Source organism: Mya arenaria, chromosome 12 (assembly GCF_026914265.1).
Source record: "Mya arenaria isolate MELC-2E11 chromosome 12, ASM2691426v1".
Classification (NCBI taxonomy): Eukaryota; Metazoa; Mollusca; class Bivalvia; order Myida; family Myidae; genus Mya; species Mya arenaria.
Window position 1 is genome coordinate 20,690,173 of NC_069133.1, and position 23,603 is coordinate 20,713,775.

The 23,603-nt window shown below is 35.2% G+C and overlaps 2 protein-coding genes across 5 annotated transcripts in view; both read left to right on the forward strand.

The window, feature by feature from the left end:
- LOC128211542 (uncharacterized) overlaps positions 1 to 14,027 on the forward strand; it is a 29,940-nt gene extending 15,913 nt beyond the window's left edge. For all 4 annotated transcript variants that reach the window (XM_052916450.1, XM_052916453.1, XM_052916452.1 and 1 more), the window contains exons 13-17: positions 4,063 to 4,712; positions 4,861 to 5,020; positions 5,426 to 5,541; positions 7,096 to 7,310; positions 9,873 to 14,027. In XM_052916450.1, the coding sequence (XP_052772410.1) occupies positions 4,063 to 4,712; positions 4,861 to 5,020; positions 5,426 to 5,541; positions 7,096 to 7,310; positions 9,873 to 10,005 (1,274 nt within the window). In that variant the 3' untranslated portion in view covers positions 10,006 to 14,027. The remainder of the gene's footprint in view (positions 1 to 4,062; positions 4,713 to 4,860; positions 5,021 to 5,425; positions 5,542 to 7,095; positions 7,311 to 9,872) is intronic.
- A 2,392-nt stretch (positions 14,028 to 16,419) lies between these two features.
- On the forward strand, positions 16,420 to 20,938 carry LOC128211830 (uncharacterized). Its single transcript, XM_052916912.1, has 2 exons — positions 16,420 to 16,683; positions 19,833 to 20,938. Exons 1-2 carry the CDS (start codon positions 16,455 to 16,457, stop codon positions 20,042 to 20,044), a joined length of 441 nt encoding a protein of 146 aa, XP_052772872.1. The 5' UTR covers positions 16,420 to 16,454; the 3' UTR covers positions 20,045 to 20,938.
- The last annotated feature ends 2,665 nt before the right edge of the window (positions 20,939 to 23,603 follow it).

Here is a 23,603-nt window from a genome sequence, read left to right on the forward strand (position 1 = left end):
TGACAAAATGTATGTGGCAAATCATTAGGAGTGTTAAAATTAGGATACTGATGACTGAAACCCTTCAACAAATGTTAGTTATTAAATAGGAAAGCAATTCAATACAGGGCTTAAGGGTTAAATTATCCCGAGACTTATGTATGAGTCCATGTGGGTTGCAAGTTTTCTAAAATAAAATTCCTAACTGCCCCAGTGTGCATTCGCTCCCAACTACAAGTACAACCAGGTTCTCTGTTTCGTTTTCTGCTATTTTGGTCTCAAAGTGGAAAATAATTATAATATTAGTGTTTTCAGATGCATTACCGTAAAAAAAATATTTGGTCTAAAAATATGAGAGATTCACCTAGTACAGTTTAAATAAGAATATGCATTGAAAAATTTAGGCATTTTTGCTAATTTGATGCCCCCCTTTGAAGAAGAGGGGTATATTGCTTTGCACATGTCGGTCGGTAGGTTGGTCGGTCCGTCGGTAGACCAAAGCTTGTCCAAGTGATAACTCAACAATTGCAGGACTTATGGTCATCAAACTTGACATGAAGGTTGCCCCTGGCCAGTAGATGACCTCTATTGAATTGGGGCTCATCAGGTTAAAGGTCAAGGTCACAGTGTCCTTTAATGGTAAAATAATTTTAAAGCTTGTCCGAGTGATAATTCAACAATGCCTAGACCTATGGTCATCAAACTTGATATGGAATTTGGGCCTTACCAGAAGATGACCCCTTGTTTTTGGGGGTTATCAGGCCAAAGGTCAAGGTAACAGTGACCATGAATGGTTAAAAATTGTCCGAGTGATAATTCAACAATGCCTGCACCCATGGCCTTTATTTTTGACTTGGAGGTTGGGCCTGACCAGTAGATGACCCCAATTGTTTTTGAGGGCCATCGGGCCAAAGGTCAAGGTCACAGTGACCTTGATGGTAAAAGGTTGTCTGAGTGATACCTCGACAATGCCTGCACCCATGGACCTCAAACTTGACTTGGAGGTTGGGCCTGACCAGTAGATGACCCCTATTGTTTTTAGGGGTCATCGGGCCAAAGGTCAAGGTCACAGAAACCTTGAATGGTAAAAGGTTGTCCGAGTGATAAATCGACAATGCCTGCACCCATGGCCCTCAAATTTGACTTGGAGGTTGGGCCTGACCAGTAGATAACCCCTATTGTTTTTGGGGGTCATCAGGCCAAAAGTCAAGGTCAAAGTGACCTTGAATGGTAAAAAGTTGTCCGAATGATAACTCAACAATGCCTGCACCCATGGCCCTCAAACTTGACTTGGAGGTTGGGCCTGACCAGTAGATGAACATATAGATTTTAGGGGTCAAAGGTCAAGGTCTCAGTGACCTTGATAGCAAACTCGACAATTCCTGGACCTATATTCATTAAACTTGACATGAATGTTGGACCTGACCACTAGATGACCCCTATAGACTTTGGGGGTCATTGGGTCAAGGTCACAGTAACCTTTAATACTAAAAAGTAAACAAATCTTCTCCCAGTTATATCTTAACAATGCCTGAACCTATGATCATCAAACTTGACATGGAAGTTGGGCCTGACCCTTAGGTGACCCTTATTGATTTAAGGAGTAATCGTGTCAAAGGTCGAGGTCACAGTGACTGCACCCATGGCCCTTAAACATTTCTTGGAGTTGGGTCTGACCTGTAGATGAGATGACCCCTTATGATATTAAGGGTCATCGAGTCAAAGGTCAAGGTCACAGTGACCTTGAACCGAAAAAAGCTTGTCTGTGTGATAACTTGACTATGCCTGCACCCATGGCCCTCAAACTTTACATTTAGGTTTTTGGTAACCAGCTGATGACTCCTTTTTATACGCCCGAAGGGTCGTATTATGTTATGGCCTCCATCGTCTGTCCGTCCGTCCGTCTGTCCGTCCGTTAGCAATTCCGTGTCCGGGCCATAACTTGGTAACTAATAAAGCGATTTTCAAATAACTTTATACAAATCATCACTACATTAAAAGGATGTGTCGCGCGCAATTTCCAGGTCCATACCTCAAAGACTAGAATCACCATGGGGGTGCGTTAGCATTTCCGTGTCCGGGCCACAACTTTGTCACTAATAAAGTCATTTTCAAACAAATCATCATTACATTAAAAGGATGTGTCGCGCGCAATTTCCAGGTCCATACCTCAAAGACTAGAATCACCATGGGGGTGCGTTAGCAATTCCGTGTCCGGGCCACAACTTTGTCACTAATAAAGTCATTTTCAAATAACTTTATACAAAGCATCATTACATTAAAAGGATGTGTCGTGCACAATTTCCAGGTCCATACCTCAAAGACTAGAATCACCATGGGGGGCCGTTACAACTTGGTCACTAATAAAGTCATTTTCAAATAACTTTATACAAAGCATCATTACATTAAAAGGATGTGTCGCGCGCAATTTCCAGGTCCATACCTCAAAGAGTAGAATCACCATGGGGGGGCATTAGCAATTATGTTTCCGGGCCATAACTTGGTAACTAATAAAGCGATTTTCAAATAACTTTATACAAATCATCACTACATTAAAAGGATGTGTCGCGCGCAATTTCCAGGTCCATACCTCAAAGACTAGAATCACCATGGGGGTGCGTTAGCAAATCCGTGTCCGGGCCACAACTTGGTCACTAATAAAGTCATTTTCAAATAACTTTATACAAAGCATCATTACATTAAAAGGATGTGTCACACGCAATTTCTAGGTCCATACCTCAAAGACTAGAATCACAATGGGGGTGGCGTTAGCAATTCTGTGTCCGGGCCACATCTTTGTTACTAATAAAGTGATTTTCAAATAACTTTATACAAATCATCACTACATTAAAAGGATGTGTCATATGGAATTTCCAGGTCCATACCTCAAAGTCTAGAATCACCATGGGGGGGACGTTAGCAATTCCATGTCCAGGCCATAACTCAAAGACTAGAATCACCATGGGGGGGCGTTAGCAATTCTGTGTCCGGGCCACATCTTTGTAACTCGTCCGTTAGCAATTCCGTGTCCGGGCCATAACTTGGTAACTAATAAAGCGATTTTCAAATAACTTTATACAAATCATCTTATATATCATATAATGCTCCGTTTCGCGGTGCTCTTGTTGGATTTTGAGGTCAAAGAGTCAAAGGTCATGGTCATAACACACTATATCCTCACACTTGAATGGTCATAATCTTAAAACTGCCTTAATGGCACCCAATGTCAGTGACAAATCAGCTGTCATTTGGGTCCATGCATATTTCATTCAATTGTCCATAGAATCCTGACAACATGGCTTTCAGTGGGGGCATAATGACTGACAAGCATCTCTTGTTACATTTTAAAGGGCCATGGCCCTGTTCACTTAAAATGTGGAATAAAGAATGGAATGGAAGAGAATGTAGTTTATATTTGATTTATATGTAGACTTATAAATAAATCTTCATCAACATGATTTAACATCATAAACATTTTTAGGAGTCAATATAACATCTATTTTAAATTAATGTCATACATTTTAAAGAATCAAACAACTTATACATGTATATTTAAAATACATGCATAAGGCCTAAAAAATAATTATTTTTTTAGGGTAAAATCCTCAAAACAACTAGGTAGGGATTTTGTTTTCAAATACAAGGCAGGGCGTAAAGATATTCTTTGTGCAAATGAGACTTCCTTGAAAAATCATTTACATATATTGCTGCTGTATAGATATGGAGCTTTATTCTGTCAAATAATGATGTCAGACAGTAATATGATTTTAACAATTTCATGTTGATTGGGGACCTATAAGACAATTGTCTTGGATAAAAAAAATGTGAATGAGAAAAAAATTATTAGGGTTGGCAGCTTTTTTTTAGCTGAGTGTCGGTTACTATGAAACCAACAATTTTTTTTTTTTACACCTAATACAAAACAAAACCATATGGACAGCATGAAACATATTACGTAAATATGCGTTATAATGTATCAGTTTACATACCGGTACATTATATATACTTAGGTGTGAGGGTTTGCAACAGTTGTCCTCTTGAGTTGATTTTCCATGACTAACATGTTGTTTTTTTTGTTGAAAGGGAAAGGAAATGTAGATCCCGAATACTACACAGAACGACTTTTTGAGAGTCTTTTTAACTTTTGTGTTAAAACACACAAGGACATCTTTGTTCATCTTGTAAATATCAACTCTTCCATAACTGAAATGGCTATTACAACTGTGAAGAAAGCGGCTAGTAAAGCCGCTAGCAAATCACCAAACTTGAATCTGCCCAAAGCAAGATCAGAACCAAGAACACCTGAAAGGCCAAAATATTCTACCAGGAAAGATTCAACTAACAAGCATAATGGAACAATTGACAAAGAAAATAGGGAGAGCAAACAGCCTGACCCAAGCAGCAACATTCCTGCTGCAACATCAAGTCATAGGGCCCGACAACCAATACAAGATACCACAGAACAAACAGAGGCAAAAATACCTCCAAAACCAAACACTTCTCGTACAGGAAATGTCCAAATATATGATGCTGATGATGATGATGAAGAGGGTCCAAGCAAATCGAAAGAAAGAGACAAGGATTCAAATGAAAGAACAAACAATTCTAAAGAAAGAGACAATGATTCAGACAGAGAATACAGCGAAGATGATGATGATAATAGTGATGTGCAATTAAGTGACAGTGATGATGAAAATGATGAGGGAGCTTCTTGTCAAGCAAAAGATTCAAAGGTAAGAATAAACTAATTACTTATATGCTCATTTTAAATATAGAAATTACATAATAGCTTGTAAAAACATTTTGAAATTTAAATACTTTATTTGTACACCTTATTTATTTGTTTATCATAGATTTAAAAGTAACAGAATATTTTTTCAGCCAAACAAAACTGAGGAAATATGTGTGATCTGTATGGAAACTGTTAAAAATCCGAGGACTTTGCTCTGTGGACATGTGTTTTGTGAGGATTGTATTGAGCAACAGTTTACATACAAGGAGGCGTGCCCAACATGCGGGCGAGTTGTTGGGACAATCGAGGGTAACTTATATAAATTAAATCACACATATAGTACACTCTTGTTTATAGTGATTTTTAGAACTTGCGTCTCGGGGGGGGGGGGGGGCACTAGTATAAATAATTCATTAAATATTAAGACCCTGGACTTGTCCTTGCAGTTTTCATTGTAGTGTTATGGTCATTTATGTAATAATTGCAATGTCATTGTTAAACAGTTCAAACTATGCTAATTTGTTTTCAGTATTTTTCTTTTGTAATCAACTTGAAAACTCTTTTACATATCTGATAACTTATTTCTTTATATATGGAAAAGAGATACTTTTTAAATATATCTGTGTTGCATATGTAAGATGATTCTGTTACTTCTTGTCAATTTTTTATTATTGATTCATTTTATTTATATTCTAATGTTTTCCATATTAACAGGAGACCAGCCAGATGGAAAGATGACAATTACAATTGATGATTTAACACACTGTGCTGGTTTTGAACATGTCGGACAAATTATTATAACATACAGTTTTGAAAATGGAAAGCAAGGGGTATTGACCATTATATTATTACATTATACTGCCAGTGGTATTATAATTAATAAAATACATTATTGGTAACAGCAGTCTTGGATATTTGTGTAATATGCCTTTAGGGTTTTAGCTGTAGTTGCTACACTTTTTTTAGTAGAACCCTTTGGCCCTCTTGGAAACCTGGGCAAGTCTGCCCTTCTGCTTTCAAACATTTAAATGCTTAACAAATATTTCATTTGTTTTGATGATAAGGATTATAAATATTATACAAACTAAACATTTGATATATGGCAGATGAAACATCCATTAAACGCAATGCTTAACATTTTTTGTGAAATTCAAAAGTTCTTCACACCCGATACAATATGACCTTTTCAACCTTAGCACCCAGTCCTGTCTTAAAACCTGGTCCCAATATCACAAAAAACTCAAGTAAAATCTCAACCTCAGTCTTAACTCATTTCATCACTTAACAGCATAACATGATGCACAACTCGAAATGTTTTACCCTTTTTAAAAACACATTCCTTTACAGATTATGTTGATAAAAACATTTGGTCAGTATTTAATACATTAATAATTTGAGAGCAAAAACTGTACTTGAGTCCAATGTATTGTTTTTGAGTTTTACCAAAGTACATTATTGTGCAGTAGAAATAACCATTTTTTAGAATATTGAGCAATGATGTTAATCAACATAATGAATGCTTTTGAAAATATAAAAACATTAGTAATTTTGAATAATGTTATACTGTTAAAGGAAAAATGAGTTGAGATTGAGATTTGACATGTGAATTTTTGTGATATTGGGGCCTGGCTAAAGCCCTTCATGCACCTGGTGGCATGGGCCCTGTTAGTGTCTTGGCTGTCTGTTGATCTTAGACTTGCGCTTATGAACAAGCTTTGGAAAATTTGACTGTTATATTCATAACCTGTAGTTAACTTTTTATGCCAGTTCTTATACTATAGGTCCGGTATGCTAGTAATCCAAATCAAGGAATATCAATTGTCCTTTGTAGTGTTAAAGGGGCTGTACTCCGTATGATGAAATAGCGGAAAAAAAGAGAAAATTGTCGAAAACTGACATAAACTTGGTATCGATGTGTACAATGCATTAAAACTTACTAACTGAAATACCACATAGTTTACAATTAATTTATTTTCCGCAGTTTTTTCATATTTTTCCATTAAAAAATATTACTAGGTATGTCTACCTAGTAAAATTCATCCCTTGGCTAATCGATGATATCATCTGATATTACAAAGTTAGGTTTATGGCTTAAATATTCCAACCATTAAGGGTAAGCCTTCGTAGCAAAGTGGATATAACACTGGACTGCATTATTTCGTTTCAACCCAGTCTCCAACTCGATTTTATTTTTTTACATTTTGGTATTTTTTTACAATTATGATATAAAAAAAACAACAATTTATTAAATAATCGTCCTGAGATTCGTTACAGAAAAAAATAAAATTTGTGCCAATCTAGTGTACAGTCCCTTTAATAGAATGTTACCAAACTCAGAATCTTTATTATGTCATGCAAAAAAATATCTTTTTTTTGTATTCCAGCCAAGCCATCCTAACCCAGGTGCCATATACAAAGGCATAACAAGAAAAGCATTCTTACCAAAAAATGAACACGGAAAGAGGATTTGTAAAATGTTGTGGGTTGCTTTCGAACGAAGACTTGTCTTTACAGTCGGGAGTTCACGAACCACGGGGAAGGAAGGCGTCATCACTTGGAATGACATACACCACAAAACTGACCCCAAGCCAAACTCACAGTATGTATTGAGGGACTGATGTAGCCATATACAGATTTAGTGATGTCAGTTGGAAAAATCAGGCTAAATCCCCCTTTGATGATGATTTTTATACACAAATATATTACTTCTGTTTTTCAATCAAAAACACTGAAATTTATCAAGTCTCTTAACCACAACATATTTTATGCGTATTTCCGAAAATTTAAAAATAGTAACAAATATCAAGTTTTTGTTTACATTGTTTCCATCATTGTTTTTGAAAAATCATTTAGAAATTTTACTGCTGTTGAACCCAATCTACAGCTTTTGAGACCTTAAATGACCTCTTTCATTGCCAAAGGTTCACATGTCTGCAGGTCACCGGTCCTGATAAACCACCTGATTTCGACTAGTTTGTTTTTTAGCCTGAAGTATCGTCTTAAAGCTGCACTCTCACAGATTGAACGTTTTGAAAACTTTTTATGCCCCCCTTCGAAGAAGAGGGGTATATTGCTTTGCACATGTTGGTCAGTCGGTCCGTCGGTAGACCAAAGCTTGTCCGAGTGATAACTCAACAATTCCTGGACGTATGGTCATCAAACTTGACATGAAGGTTGGGCCTGACCAGTAGATGACCCCTTGACTTTAGGGCTCATTGGGTCAAAGGTCAAGGTCACAGTGACCTTTAATGGTAAAATAATTTTAAAGCTTGTCTGAGTGATAATTCAACAATGCCTTCCAATTGTCATCAAACTTGATGAAAGTTTGGTCTGACCAGTAGATGACCCCTATTGTTTTTGGTGATCATCTAGCCAAACGTCAAGGTCACAGTGACCTTGAATGGTAAAAGGTTGTCCAAGTGATAACTCCACAATGCCTGCACCCATGGTCCTCATACTTGACTTAGAGGTTTGGCCTGACCAGTCGATGACCCTTATTGTTTTGGGGAGTCATCGGGCCAAAGGTTAAGGTCACAGTGACCTTGAATGGTAAAATGTTGTCCGTGTGATAACTCGACAATGCCTGCACCAATGGCCCTCAAACTTGACTTGGAGATTGGGCCTGACCAGTAGATGACCCCTGTTGATTTAAGGGGTCATTGGACCAAATGTTAAGGTCACAGTGACCTTGAACGGTAAAAGGTTGCCTGTGTGATAACTCGACAATGCCTGCACCCATGGCCCTCATACTTGACTTGGAGGTTGGGCCTGACCAGTAAATGACCCCTATAGTTTTTGGGGGTCTTAAGCCAAAGGTCAAGGTCACAGTGACCTTGAATGGTCAAAGGTTGTCCGTGTGATAACCAGACAATGCCTGCACCCATGACCCTCAAACTTGACATGAAGGTAGATGACCCCTCTTGACTTTGGGGGTCATCGGGCCAAGGTCACAGTAACCTTTAACGCAAAAAAAGTTAACAAATCTTCTCCCAGTGATATCTCTACAATGCCTGAACCTATGATCATCAATATTGACATGGATGTTGGGCCTGACCAGGAGATGACCCTTATTGATTTAAGGAGTCATTGGGTCAAAGGTCACAGTGACCTTTAATGGTAAAATAATCACAGTGACCTTGAACGAAAAAAGCTTGTCTGTGTGATAACTTGTCAATGCCTGCACACGTGGCCCTCAAACTTAACATTTAGATTTTTGGTGACCAACTGATGACTCCTATGGATTTTGAGGTCAAAGGTCATGGTCATAACACACTCTATCCTCACACTTTGAAGGGTCATAATCTTAAAACTGCCTCAATGACATCCAATGTCAGTGACAATTCAGCTGTCATTTTGGTCCATGCATATTTTTTCAATTGTCCATATAATCCTGACAACATGGCGCTCAGGGGGGGCATAATGTTTGACAAACATTTCTTGTTTATTTTTTGTCTTGGAACGAGCCAATTTTTGTGAAAATCCATGGAAACTTGTTATATAAGACTGCTGACAAAAACTTAGATCGCAGATTTTTATATTTATGTTCAGAAATTGATGTTTTATTCATTTTTCTTAAACCGTTAGGCCTAAAACTTTAATTTTCGAACGAAAATATGAAAATCTATGATCTGATTTTTTGTCAGCAATCCTTTATCATTTGTTTGTAGATGTTTACGCAAAAATTTGCTCTTTCCAAGACAAAAAATAAAAATGGTATATCTGTGAGAGTGTAGCTTTAAATGATGTGTGGCGGCTGTAAAAAAATTCCTCATACTTCATCCACAGTGTATGCATTCATTTTGCTCTTTATTGATCCAGGGTTGTCCTAATAATGATTGTCAAAAAAAAGCAGTTTAAAGCAACCCAGAACTTCTGTGTGTATCATGATAATGTGGATACCTTTAATCATAATATGGATACATATTCTTATAATGTTAATACATTGAATGATTTCACAATCATTTCCCGATTTCACTCCCTCTAAGAATGTAATTATTTGTTTAACTTGTATTTGGAAAATAATTAAACAATTTAATCGTATGTATCTTCAGAAAGTACATTCTAGTCGTAATTGACACCACAGCAGTTTTAATTTGAATGAGATTTTTTTATATAATATTCATCAATATTAAAAAACCATCTTGTTGACTCAATCTTTCAGATTTGGGTATCCAGATGATTCCTATCTAGACCGTGTGACAGATGAACTCAAGGCAAAAGGAGTAACGGAGGATGACATAGTGGACACTTCTTTTGAGTTACTTCTACGCAGGGGTTGGCGACCCCGACGTTAATACCAGCGAGCAAGTAGTGGCATCGCTGTTGAAATTACAATTTGGTTCACAAAAACAGAACAAATAAAATGTGTACTTCTGTAGGATATTAACACACTCCAACCGCATTAAGTTTGTGTCGTCTCAGCTAACAATAAGAAATGACTTGAAGCTCTTTTATTAATACAAGTAGCATATAGACACTTAATGTAGACATGGAAGGCTTTTAGAGAGTGTATTATTTTATGTGGTGCCTGTTTTGTGCATTATTTTTGTGTCTCTTTTGAAGTATGACAGACACAGAAATTACTACGCCTGACATTGTCCGTGTTTAAGGCATCACACTTGTTTACGTTTTGTATGAACAAATTTTTAACTGCATATACTTCATGCTAAATATGAATTTGTATTATGGTCAGTGAATGTGCCATATTGAATTTAGGATCAAAGGGTCCAAGGTCATGGTGACCTTTACTTGGAATATGATGGATGCTTTTGTTTCCCATCAATAATTTTTTAACGACTTATTGCAGTCTTCAACTTTGGGATACACATTTGCCATGGTTACTAGATGACCTCAATTGATTTTGGGGTTAATAATTTCAAGGTAAAGGTCAGGGTGAACTCTACTAGAAAAACTATGGGCTTTTTGATTTTGAATAACTTTGTGTAGGCTATTCAAACTTTGTATGCACATAATCCATGTTCAGTAAATGACCTCTTATAATTTTGGGGTCAATATATTATGGTTTTACTAATAAAATTATGGCTTCTTAGCACTTGACAGGCAACACATCCCTTAAATATTCAAGTTATGTTGTTTACCAGACATTTATCATAATTATATTTCTTCATGTTTTGTGCATTTACATGTTAATCAAGACTATCACTTCTTGTTAACAAACTTATATGTTTATGAATTGATTTTTGAGTATTTATGTATACAAATTTTCGCTTTCTGATTTTTGAAGAAAAAGATCAAGGTAGTGTCATAGTCATGTGCCCCTGGTGGTGGCATCATCTTGTGAAATCTCTTAGCTTGGCCATATATCAAAGAAAGTTCCATGATTTTCATATCAAACTTGTTGCAAGGGACATATTACGTATAAATATGTGTAATAGGTATATTGATATTGGTTGTGTGTTTAAATATGCCCTTATTTATGGGGAAAACACAAACAAATGTTGGCGTTCTTTCTGCCGTACTCTGTTTTAATAGGCACATCGATCTTGCTCGAAGAGCATTTAGATATGCCCTTATTTTACTGGAGAAACACAGACCACTGTGGGCGTTGCTCTGCCGCTCGCTATTAAGCATATCAATCTTGCTTTACAAGTGTTTATTAATGCCTGTTATGTTACTGTTAACCGGATGGGCCGATTTGTGTAAGGCTCTAATTTGTTTAGGTATTAAGTATTAGCTTTAGTTTCAAAATAGCATTATTTATATGTAAATTGTATTTTAGTTATGTGAGTTTTGGTAGATCAAAGTTATTGAAATCGATAATGTTTAGGGTACTTATATGTTTCAGTTTTTCAGTGTAAGATCGCAATGTATTTTACTGAGTAACACCAAAAGTTATATTTCACGAGTTGCATGGTGTTCATGATGTGAAATATATTGCAATCTTTCAATGAAACAAATATTTTTTATTTTAATTATATAATTATTATATATATTTTAAATGACTGTTGGAACAGTGAAATATCATTTTCATTTCACTCAGATATCTATAAACCACCAGAAAGCATCTAATAAACTACCGGTATATGTTTGTATATAAATTTGTATTTGAGTTTGTTGTTATTTATTACTTTTTTAACCTGACATTCTTTTAACTCTTTTTACCTCTGCAATGTAAATATTTCACTTTTGAGCTTGCATTTGACACTCTTAAATCTTCACTCTCACAGATTGACAATTTTGACTGTTCATTTTTTGTCCTAGAATCAGCTGATTTTGGCATCAGTGCCTTCAATAAAGTCATATACGCTCACTTGACACAATAGAACATCAATTTTCGGGCATAAATATTAAAAACTGCAATCTGATCTTTTTTCAGCAGTCTTTAATATATCACTCGTTTCCAGACATTTATGTAAAATTTGTCTCAGTTCAAGACAAAAAATATAAAAGTTGTTAAAATGGTCATCTGTGAGAGTGCAGCTTAAAAATGCCCCATTGTATTATTCAGTGTAAAAGTCACAGGTTGTATTCTTCATCAGGTTTATCATATTATTTTGTCATCTTTACAATGCAAAATAAAGAATTTTCTCGGCACCCCAGCATATTTATAATAACCTATGTTATACCCTGGGCAAATTAGCTAGGGAAACTTCGTAAATTGAATTGAATATTCATATGCATTTTCCCATCAATATCCTGCTTAAAACAATTTGTAAGCCATGATCTGATTGGATTATTTCAAATCGAGATTACATCCATAACTTCTCTGCCATTTTGGCACAGCATGAGGTGTGTCTCATGCGACCAATCAAGCGGCTGGATTTTATGCTATTAATTATACATGAGTATAAGATTCTTACAGCTGATTTGCCTAGGGTATCATATAGGTTAAGATATGCTTGGATGCCGAGGATGAATAAAGAGAGGGTGAAAGTGATCTAGTGTTAAAGGTGTCCGACCGCCTCTCACCCAAGAGGTTGTGGGTTCAATCCTTATAAAGGTTACTTTTGTTTGGCTTCTCATAATGGACACTAGAACTTAGGTTTCTATCTATGAAATGGACACGAAAGTAATTCTTTAAGCTACGGTATAAGTTTTCGTCACCAACAAACTTAAAGAAATTTGTTTAAACTAAACTTAACAATTATTCATTATTATAGTTATTAAAAGCAGATATGATTACACCCGACAGATATACTAAAGTATATGTAAAGGTTATTATAATATACCGGTATACATTGAGTCATGATTGTTCTTTTGTATTCACATTCTTTTTATAACTGACAATACAGAAAACTTTGGGCATAACAATTACTGTTTGAATTGTTAAAACTAGTTCCTTAGTCATTAAAGCTCTCACAGATTGAACGTTTTGACAACTTTTTTGTTTTTTGTCTTGGAATTAGCCAATTTTTGCGAAAATTCATGGAAGCTAGCTATATAAGACTGCTGATAAAAAATTAGATCTCAGATTTTTATATTTAAGTCCAAAAATTGATGTTTTATGCATTTTTCTTAAACCGTTAGTACCTGTTAGTTACCCATGGCAAGAATGTTGGACTTAAACACACCAATAGTTAGTTTTAAGAGTTGGAATTCTATGCTGTTTAGTTTATGATTTTGCTTCTGTTGTTTTTTAAATCTGAAAATGGACCATTATTTATATTTAGACAATATCTTTAGTCAACATTTCCTGCCTAAACTTACCAAAACTTAATTAAGAAAAAATATAATTGTTCTAGCTGCAGTTTGATTAAAATCTGCATATTTTCCACCGAATCCGCATGAAAATTTGTCAGATTGTTACCCCACAGGATATACATTTTTAATAAGATCGTCTCTGTTTTTTGCTTTATGTGTTTTTTTTTTATTACCATGACTAAGTAGCCTCTTAGTAATGACATGATTACCGATGTAACATCATCACATTGTCATTTTTATTGACCGACTCGTTCCCACAACTTGGTATGTAGTGGCCAAGACATATTCAGTCGTTACTACGATATATGCGGGAAATGTGACTAAGTCGCTGCCACTAGATAAAAAAAATAGCACACATGTCACCTGTATACCAACATAGTCAAGCGCATTTGTTTTTAAGTATAGACATTAGAGAATATTTCAGAGTGTTAGGTATTATGTACACTTATGTATGAGGACTTTGATTGGAATCATCACTTATTTTTAGTCTCCTTTTTATCCAGATAAATGTTTTAAAGATGTGTGAACCATGTTTGAAAAGTAGAAAGTCATCTTTTAATCAGTTAATCAGTCTGTGTTATAACTTTATGAGATATTTGGTTTGTTACTATGAACATATATATACCTATGCACGAATAAATCTATTTTTAAATGATTTTATTGTTATCATAATTTCTTTTAAGATGCATTCTTACTCCCAGATAAGATATACCACAAGTAATGATATTGTTTTAATTTTCCAAAAAGGATGAAATGGTGAAAACAATGGTTCTTATGAAGGATACAAGTTAAATTTGAAAGAAATGAGCATAAAACATGGTATTTCTACCTTTAAAACTTTAGTAGAACACAGTAAAACTTTTTGCATTGAACACCAACCATTTAATATTTTTTCACTTTCTGCTATTAAATAAACGGTTACAATCTTGTTATCAGAAATGAATGTCTTCCATTAATGCATTATTTAGTAAGTTGTTAAAGTTTTATCAGTCAAAATTGATGTTTGTTATACATGTGTATGTATTCATTTTGAATATGAGTGTCACTTTAAAATTGAATAAATTACACAATCATTCATTGGGCCACTATTTTTTTTTCACTGAACCTCAACCGACTGACTCAGGAAGGCCTTGTGTTCTTGACAAAGCCATTTGAATACAGCCAGCCATGGCTTTTACCATTTTTAGTCACAAAGACGTGTTTTAGGACATAATTTCAATAATGCCAGTTACCTGGTAACTAGTGCTGTTTACTGTTTTTCAAAAACAGGTACAGTTTATGGACTTAAATTTAATCATTTAAAGTATTTGTTGATCCACCAGTTGTTGTTTTTTCACTGAACCTAAACTCTGGCCTTGTTTGCTAGGGCAGAGCCATTTGAATCAGACAGCCATGTCTGTCCTCTTATGAAACCTTCAGTGTTGATCTTGACCTAGCATTTACTGGCATCTGTGATGTTATAGTGTAAGAAATTTCTTTTTGACAACTTTTGAAATAGGGTTATAATAGAATACTTGAAGTGTTTTAATAATTCTATAATTTTCACCTGTTTTTGAAAAATTTACATTTTTAAAGTTTAATTACATTATTGAAATTTTGTTTTTAAATCATAGTTGCTGGTTTAAATTGAATATGCAATGAAAAATCAGACGAGAACCTTGCAGAGGATGATAACAAAATGATGACAACAGAAACATCAGCTGTTGACCACAACAAACGTTAGCGCTGTACATGTTCTTTTTGGTGTTGATATTGTGAAAAACACATTCTTGCATATTTTCGACCTGCAATGAGATGTTTAAATCTGTTGAAATTTTTGAACAGCCTGGCAAATAATGACGAAGAAGACAATGAAGACAAGCTATGTGTATCCAATAGTCATAAGGCTGAAATTGAGCAATGTAGAGATATACTCACTGGTAGCAAACTTACAGTCGTCAAGCAACAAAAACAAAAAGATTGGAGAGTTTGGCATCTAAAATGTTCACACGTCAATGGTTCAAAAGAACAAATGGTTCAATTAAATTTCTTGTCATTTAGTTTAATGTTTATTTAAGTCTCCTATTTAAAACTTTCCACTTCTTCAAGAATTAATGAAAATCACCTGAGTTACAGGATATATTTCTTTAAACATGATTACTTACAAAATCAATTTTTATTCAACACAAAAATAAACATAGAAACTATACCATGAAGAAATGAATATTAACCATGAGATAAATAACATAATCAAATGAATAAACAATCAGAAATTCAAATTTATAACTTATTTTTCTGCTGTATTTCTTCGACAGTATAATATATTAAAGCTGCACTCTCACAGATTGAACGTCTTGACAACTTTTTTTATTTTTTGTCTTGGAACAAGCTATCTTTTGCGAAAATCCATGAGAATCAGTTATATAAGAGTACTGACAAAACAATAGATCACAGATTTTTATATTTAAGTTCAAAAATTGATGTTTTATGCATGTTTCTTAAATCGTTAGTAACGGTTTAAGCCATAACACATTAATTTTCAAACGGAAATATGAAAATCTACGATCTGATTTTTTGTCATTGGGTCTCAGATATTAACGCAAAATTTTGCTCTTTCCAAGCCAAAAAAATAAAAAGGTTGTAAAAATGGTAAATCTGTGAGAGTGCAGCTTTAAAATATGTTTAAAAAATGCTTTACATCAAACAATACGAGTAGATAAAACAATTGCATGGTTTATATAAAAAGATAATGAAACGATGCATTAGAATGCAGAATTCTTATAGTGCCTTATTTAAAAACATGTTGCTACCGTTCTTTTGTAGTCTAAGGGAGGCCACTGCGTATGAGTTTGATGGACTCATATTAATAGTTGACTGTCGCCATTTTGATCCCCAAGTAGTAGATTCGTATTGTGTAGTTTTAGTTGAATTACATTTTTTGTGCCGAGAAATATGTTCTTATTCCACTTATTTTGGATTATACACATTTAATGGAAACAGTCAACATTTCATCAGCCAGTACCCTTTTTGAAAAAAAAATACGAATTTAAAACCACTGTAATGTAAAGTTGGCCTCGACCTTTAGTTTTGTGTCTGTTATAATATGGACAAGGAGAATGAATCAAATAACAGTTTACTGTTTCTATCTGAAGATGAGAAAAAATCAGTTAAGAAACCCGTTATTCTGTCAGACGTGGAACGATCCGGTTTCAAACAGTACCCTTCTACGACGCAGGCTGTCGCCAGAGCGAGATTCCAGATGATGGATTTCGATCAACCAGAACTTCAGGAAAAACCTAAAATTTGGAAAGCTTTTCCGCTCACACTGATAGGTTTGAGAATATATCAAACTTCACGACAGCCTTAATAGCAAATTCATTAGGGGTTTTTAAGCCAATGCTAGTACTGGTTAAGTTAAAAAATATGGCAGCCACAATAATGCGCATGTTACTAAGGGAACTTTTTGAACATTTGGATATCATTGTGTTCCCTAAATGCCACAAATTGACTGATCCATACCAATGTGAAATATATTCTTCAACTGTAGATCCACAATTCTTAAAACTCTCACTGTTCAAACTGAAAAAAAAACGCAGACACAATAATTATTTTTAACCAATACTTTTCTGGGATCTGTCATTCTTGACTAGGAAAAAAACAAGTGGGATATGGACGTGTAGAGTCACCAAATCAAAAATCATCAAAGACTCTGAAGCTGCCGTTTATATGGACTTCAAAATATGGCAAACAGTGAAACACTTTTTTTTTTAAAAATGTTGTTTTTTTAAAGACTACTGGGCAGTTGCCTAATGTCGGATTTGCCTAAATATTCGGAAATCGTTTAAAAAGCGTTTCGGCGACCGTGATCAATATAGAATGATCACAGTCTACGCAACTGACCTCCATAGCAACAGAAACAACACAAAAGTGCAGCTATTCGAGTATAACCCCAAAATGAATACCTCTAAACTTTCGCTTTCCTAAATGTCAATATTAAGTCACGTGGGGGATGACATCACAGCGCGAGCTTTTATATTGAGGTTCGACAGGGTTATCTTTAAACACTAGACCTACTATACAATGTTTATGACTTATCGTCTATCACGAAATACAATGCCAATTACATAAAAAGTAAATAAATTGACGATGTCATTGTTTTGTGTTGTGCAGCATTTGATATGAAAATGAAGCAAAAATAAGGCAGATTCGTACTTTCAAAATTATGCAAATTCGGACAAATTAGTAGTTCGGATACGCTGAAAATACACATACAAATACTTCAGAGAAGTATAAAATTTATATACAGGTTAAACATTTAATACATGATGTTCATTTAAGTAGCATTTAAATATTGTTATTGACTTAATAATGTTTACTTTGTTCTTTGAAAAAATCCGAATATTTAGGCACTGAATGCAGGCTTTTGGACGTTGTTTATGCCCTTATTTCGTACTGAATATTATATTATAATCGCTTGTTTTTTCTTTTATTCTTTTTTCCAATTTGGTTGATATAGTACCCAACATTTCTCTATTAAAATTTCATGCACTTATGTTCAGTAATTATGACAATATTTTAAGAAAACTTCAAAATTGATCCGGAATTAGGCAACTGCCCAGTATAGTTAATGACATTCTATGATTCTAAAACTACTAGATGTAGAAACAAATGATTTTTCTTAATTTGAAATAAAATGAAACAAACTAATCAAAATTGAATGGTAATGACCTTCTAAATTGCCGTCCAGACTCCCTTTTTTATTGATGTTTAGCCTGGAAGCCCTGACTGCATTTTAGAATCACTAATGACCTCCCAATAGTCAAGAAAATACATGGAAGTTATTGTAATATACCTCTTGGCTGATGAGGCCTTAAAAGAAAACACATTTGGTTCAGGTTTCCCCACCCTACCTACGGAATAGGCGCCGACCCTAACGTTTTTATAGTCAGTTTGAACAAAAAATGAAAAACTAAAATAAGAAAAGAAAAAAAAGCCTACCTACCCTACCTATTTCTGAAAAGGATGTAACCCTAACCAAACATTTTTATTTTTTTAGGCATGTGTTAGATTTTAGTTTTCAAAAGTTCAATACTATATTTCAAAACATGTTTACAATAATAATTATTGTTGATTTTCTTATAAAATACAGAGATGTGATTTGTCCACGGATTAGCCAACTCCCCTAGATCTAATGGCCTCATGGACCCTCCTGCCTCCCCCCTCCCCCTCCCCCCAAAAAATTAAATATATATGTACATGTATATCTATTTCCTTAGCCTCAAGATTATTTTTTTGATTGTTAGGGTTGATATTCCAGTTTGGTACAAATTTGAAGTCATGAGAGTCATGAAAAGAGCTTCTAAAAAGCAAGTTTTTTTTATCTAAGACTGTGTGCTTTTGATTCAAAGAGTGCCCCAAGAAACAATTGACAAAATGTTACAGGCCTCCAGCTGCCAGTCACATCCCTGAAATATCTCTAATGTTATGTAGTTCTTCACAATTTAAAATGACCTCAAAAAATGAAAATCACCCTGTCACATCATTCTTATGTGTGCAATATTTTGTCCTTTTAGCAGGTCATTAGAAAATGGAATGGGTTCTTTCAGGAAAATACTTACCAGAACATGAACAGCTGCCATCTTGCATATCAGACTCCAAAACCCCACTTAAACCATTACAGATTCGGTTTATACGTGTACCCCCCTGGTTTTTCACTCATCACTTCTACAAAAATATTTGAGGCCCTTATAGTTAATTTATCCACATAACTTTCAAGAAATCAATGGACACAGTTTATTGCCTATGACTTGCAAAGAAGTTAATCATTCAATATAATTATCAGGGCCTCACAATGTGTGGTATGATTATGATCATGGGCCTTATGCATATACTGTAAGGCCTTAAAAAACCTTTTGGTTCCAGTGTTTTTTTTGGTGCAATTTACTGCCTCTTAAAAGGCTGTTTCCCCTTGCAAGGAACTGTCCATTTTTCCAAAAAAAAAATCCCAAATTTTATAAATGGAAATTACATTAATGAATAAAAAAGCAATGAATTTCTTGAAATTTAAACAAAATCTTGATAAGGCTTACTCTTTCACAGCATAATGTATGCATTAAAAAGGTTATATTTTCCATCATATTAACTATTTTGGCCTGATTTTGTATTTTCCCAAATTCGCTTGGTTCGGTTACCCTACGTACCTACAATAAAGGCCCTAATGTTTTTTAAGTTCATTGATAAAAAAATTGACAATAATGTTGATTCATAAAGCCTAATAAAAATAAAGCCTTATTTTTTTTAACGGTGTTACTTGAATCAAAACAATTTTGTTTGGCCTAACAGTTAAAACTGTGTATACATAGCCTTTTTCATTAAAAATGGAAGAAACATCCATCTAATCCTTTTATAATTATTCAAGTAAGGCAACAAAAATAACATTTACTCTTTAATATTCACTTAAGAATATTTGTTTTCATTTCAGGTATAGCATCTTGCCTTGGAATTTTAGGATATGGCACGCTGCGTAAAGGAGGCAGATTTTCTGACCAGACAATGCTGAACATCAGCATGGCAGCCCAGATTGCAACTGTAGCATCCCTTTTTGGACATTTGGGTTATTATGAATACAAAGTTAGAAAGCTTGCAGATTTGGCTGAAAATGAGAAGAATGACAATGCGGATGCTTCCTCATGAAAGCAATGTGATGCTAACATGCTAAATTGGTTAATACCATATTACAGTGATCAATTCTTTAACTACATTATGCTCATCAATCGTGCTGCTACATTGATATAGTTTTGTTAACTTATGTTTTAAGTTTTATGACTGTGTACACTGTTCTTGACGTCAATTATTGTTTAGTTGGCATTAAATGTCAATTTACACTGTTTTTATATTCCCATTCGAATATTGGGATGTACCATAGTTTCCACCTGCAGACTGGGCTTTATTTGGGCACCCAATAAGTTGTCTGGTCATTAACCTTTGAAGAATTTGTCCAATCATCACCAAATTTATTCAGATATTACAGGCAATCTGCATAACATCTCAGACAACTTCAATAACCAGTCATATTGCTTGAGTCACTTGAGAGCTGGTGCCCTTTATTCATAGAATTTAACTTAATTTGTTGATAAAATTGAGAAGCCTTTGTCCTAATCCCTTCAGAATGGGATAAGAATAATAAATTTAAGACAAGTAGACCAGCCATATCACTCCAGTCACTCAAGAGTTATTGCCCTTTTGATTATATAGAAATTACCTGAAATTGGTCTTGTTTGATCAATATCTTTAATTGCCTGTCAAAAAATGTATTTACAGTGCTCGCTCTCTATTTTTAGCTTTAAAAACACACAACCAATTAGCAGTGGTTGAAATTAACACAAATTCTGAATTTTATATAGCAGGGCTTGTTCAAAAGTTGATGACAAGCAATAATATATAAAATAATTCGGGCTTGTTCATTCAAAAGTCTAATTTCAATGTCTTCCACTTGTCACAAGGTGGTTTCCTAAAAATTGGATGGACATATTTTGGACAGATGGCGCTCTTGTTATATATGAGAAGTTATTAAACATGTTAATTCTATTGCTTTCTCTTTTGTTTCTATACAGAAATACACCAGACATCGCATCTTTAATAAATTGCCTCTTTGATAAATTGCCTCATTCAATTCAAACTGATTAGGCCCACACATGGGTAAAGGTTATGCCTGGTATGACCCTCTTGTTTTTGGAATCATATGAGGTTTTATGTGCAAAAAGTTATATCTTAACTAATATAACAAAAACTCTTTTTGGCCTTGAAAGATTGTGAAATCGGTCATTTCACATCTGATTATAGTTGATTTTATTAAAGAGCAAATATATAAACTGCAATAACTTTTTTGTATTATGTATTTTTGTTATTTATTAGCTCTTTTGAGCACAAAGTGCTCAGCGTGAGCTATTGTGTTCAGGCGATTGTCCGTCGTCCATCGTCAACATTTTCCTTCAAACAACTTCTCATAGTAAACCACTGTGACAATTTCATCCAAACTTTGCTGGAAAAATTATTGAGGGGTCCTATTCAAGAATCCTTCTATAAAAGTAGTTCCATGCAAAACTCTGGTTGCCATGACAACCAAAAGAACAAACTTTGAAAATCTTCTCAGAAACCGCTGACCTGTTTCCAGCACAGAAATGCTTCGGTGGCCCTGTATCAAATTCCTTCATCCCATGTTGATTCGTAAAAAAAAACATGGCCATCAGGGACTACTTTTCAGTGTAAGTCTATAAAAATTATGGAAATTTTTGTAAATCTTCACCTCAGAATCCGCTGGCCTGATTCTAAAATAATTTCACAGAAATGTTTCTTAGGAGACCTTTATCAAATTCCTTCACCACTTGTTGATTTGTAAAATAAATGGCAGCCAGGGGGCGGAGCTACTTTTCACTATATAATTTTTATGCCCCCGAAGGTGGGCATATTTAAATCGCACCGTCCGTCCGGCCGGCTCGATAACTCTTGTCTGGGCTGTAACTTTCCCTTGTATGGACAGAATTTAAAATAACTTGCCACATGTGTTTGGCATACCAAGACTGTGTGTCGCGTGCAAGAACGGTGTCCCTACCTCCAAGGTCTCACTTAGGTGTTTATTCACAATGGAATGCTGCATATAACGACATAGAGTATAGGTTGTCGTGTTCGGACTGTAACTTTCCCTTGTATGGACAGATTTGAAAATAACTTGCCACATGTGTTCAGCATACCAAGACGACGTGAAGCGTGCAAGAACCGTGTCCCTACCACTAAGGTCAAGGTCACACTTAGGTGTTTATTCACAATGGAGTGCTGCATATAAGGACAATAGAGTATAGGTTGTCGTGTCCGGGCTGTAACTTTCCCTTGTATGGACAGATTTTAAAATAACTTGCCACATGTGTTCGGCATACCAAGACAACGTGTGGCGTGCAAAACCCGTGTCCCTACCTCTTAGGTCAAGGTCACACTTAGTGCTTATTCACAATGGAGTGCTGCATATAAGGACATAAAGTATAGGTTGTGATGTCCGGGCTGTAACTTTCCCTTGTATGGACAGAATTTAAAATAACTTGCCACATGTGTTCAACATACCAAGACGATGTGTCGCGTGCAAGACCCGTGTCCCTACCTCTAAGGTCAAGGTCACACATAGGTGTTAATTCACAATGGAATGCTGCATATAAGGTCATAGAGTATAGGTTGTCGTGTCCGGGCTGTTACGTCCCTTGTATCGACAGATTTTAAAATAACTTGCCACATGTGTTCGGCATACCAATACGACGTGTCACGTGCAAGACCCGTGTCCCTATTTCTTAGGTCAAGGTCACACTTAGTGTGTATTCACAATGGAATGCTGTATATAACGACATAGAGTATAGATTGTCGTGTCTGGGCTGTCACTTTCCCTTGTATAGACAGATAATAAAATAACTTGCCACATGTGTTTGACATACCAAGAAGACGTGTCGGGTGCAAGACCCATGTCCCTACCTCTTAGGTCAAGGTCACACTTAGTGTTTATTCACAATGGAATGCTGCATATAAGGACATAGAGTATAGGTTGTCGTGTCCGGGCTGTAATTTTCCCTACCTCTAAGGTCAAGGTCGCACTTAGGTGTTTATTTACAATGGAGTGCTGCATATAAGGATACAGAGTATTGGTTGTTATGTCCGTCCGGGCTGTAACTTTTTCTTGTATGGACAGATTTGAAAATAACTTGCCACATGTGTTCGACATACCAAAACGATGTGTCAAGTGCAAGACCCATGTCCCTACCTCTAAGGTGAAAGATACATTTAGTGTTTATTCACAATGGAATGTTGAATATAAGGACATAAGAATGTAGGTTGTCAAGTATGGGTGGTATTTTTTTATGTTAAAAGGCAATTTAAAATAACTTGCCATATGTATTTGTTTGATCTTTAACTTTTCATGTACTGACCTTGTTCATAGGTCAATGCCACATTTGGGGGCATTCGTCACATACTGTGACAGCTCTTGTTTATGTCTATATGGAAAACTTTGATAATCATCTCCTCGGAATCTGCTGCCCTTCTTTTAAAACAGTCTCACAGAAATGTCCCTAAGGTGACCAGACATCAAATTCCTTCACCTAATTGTGATTCTTAAAAAAAACATGGCTGCCAGGGTCAGGGCTAGTTTTTGCTATATGTCTCGATATATGGAAACCATTGGCCCAATTTCAAAATATTTTCACAGAAATGTTCC

Bases quoted from the DNA above. Each gene is read 5' to 3' on its own strand.
- LOC128211830 (XM_052916912.1), top strand. From the start codon at position 16,455: ATGGACAAGGAGAATGAATCAAATAACAGTTTACTGTTTCTATCTGAA. The intron at 16,684-19,832 runs GTTTGAGAATAT...TTTTCATTTCAG, and splicing joins TTTTCCGCTCACACTGATAG to GTATAGCATCTTGCCTTGGA.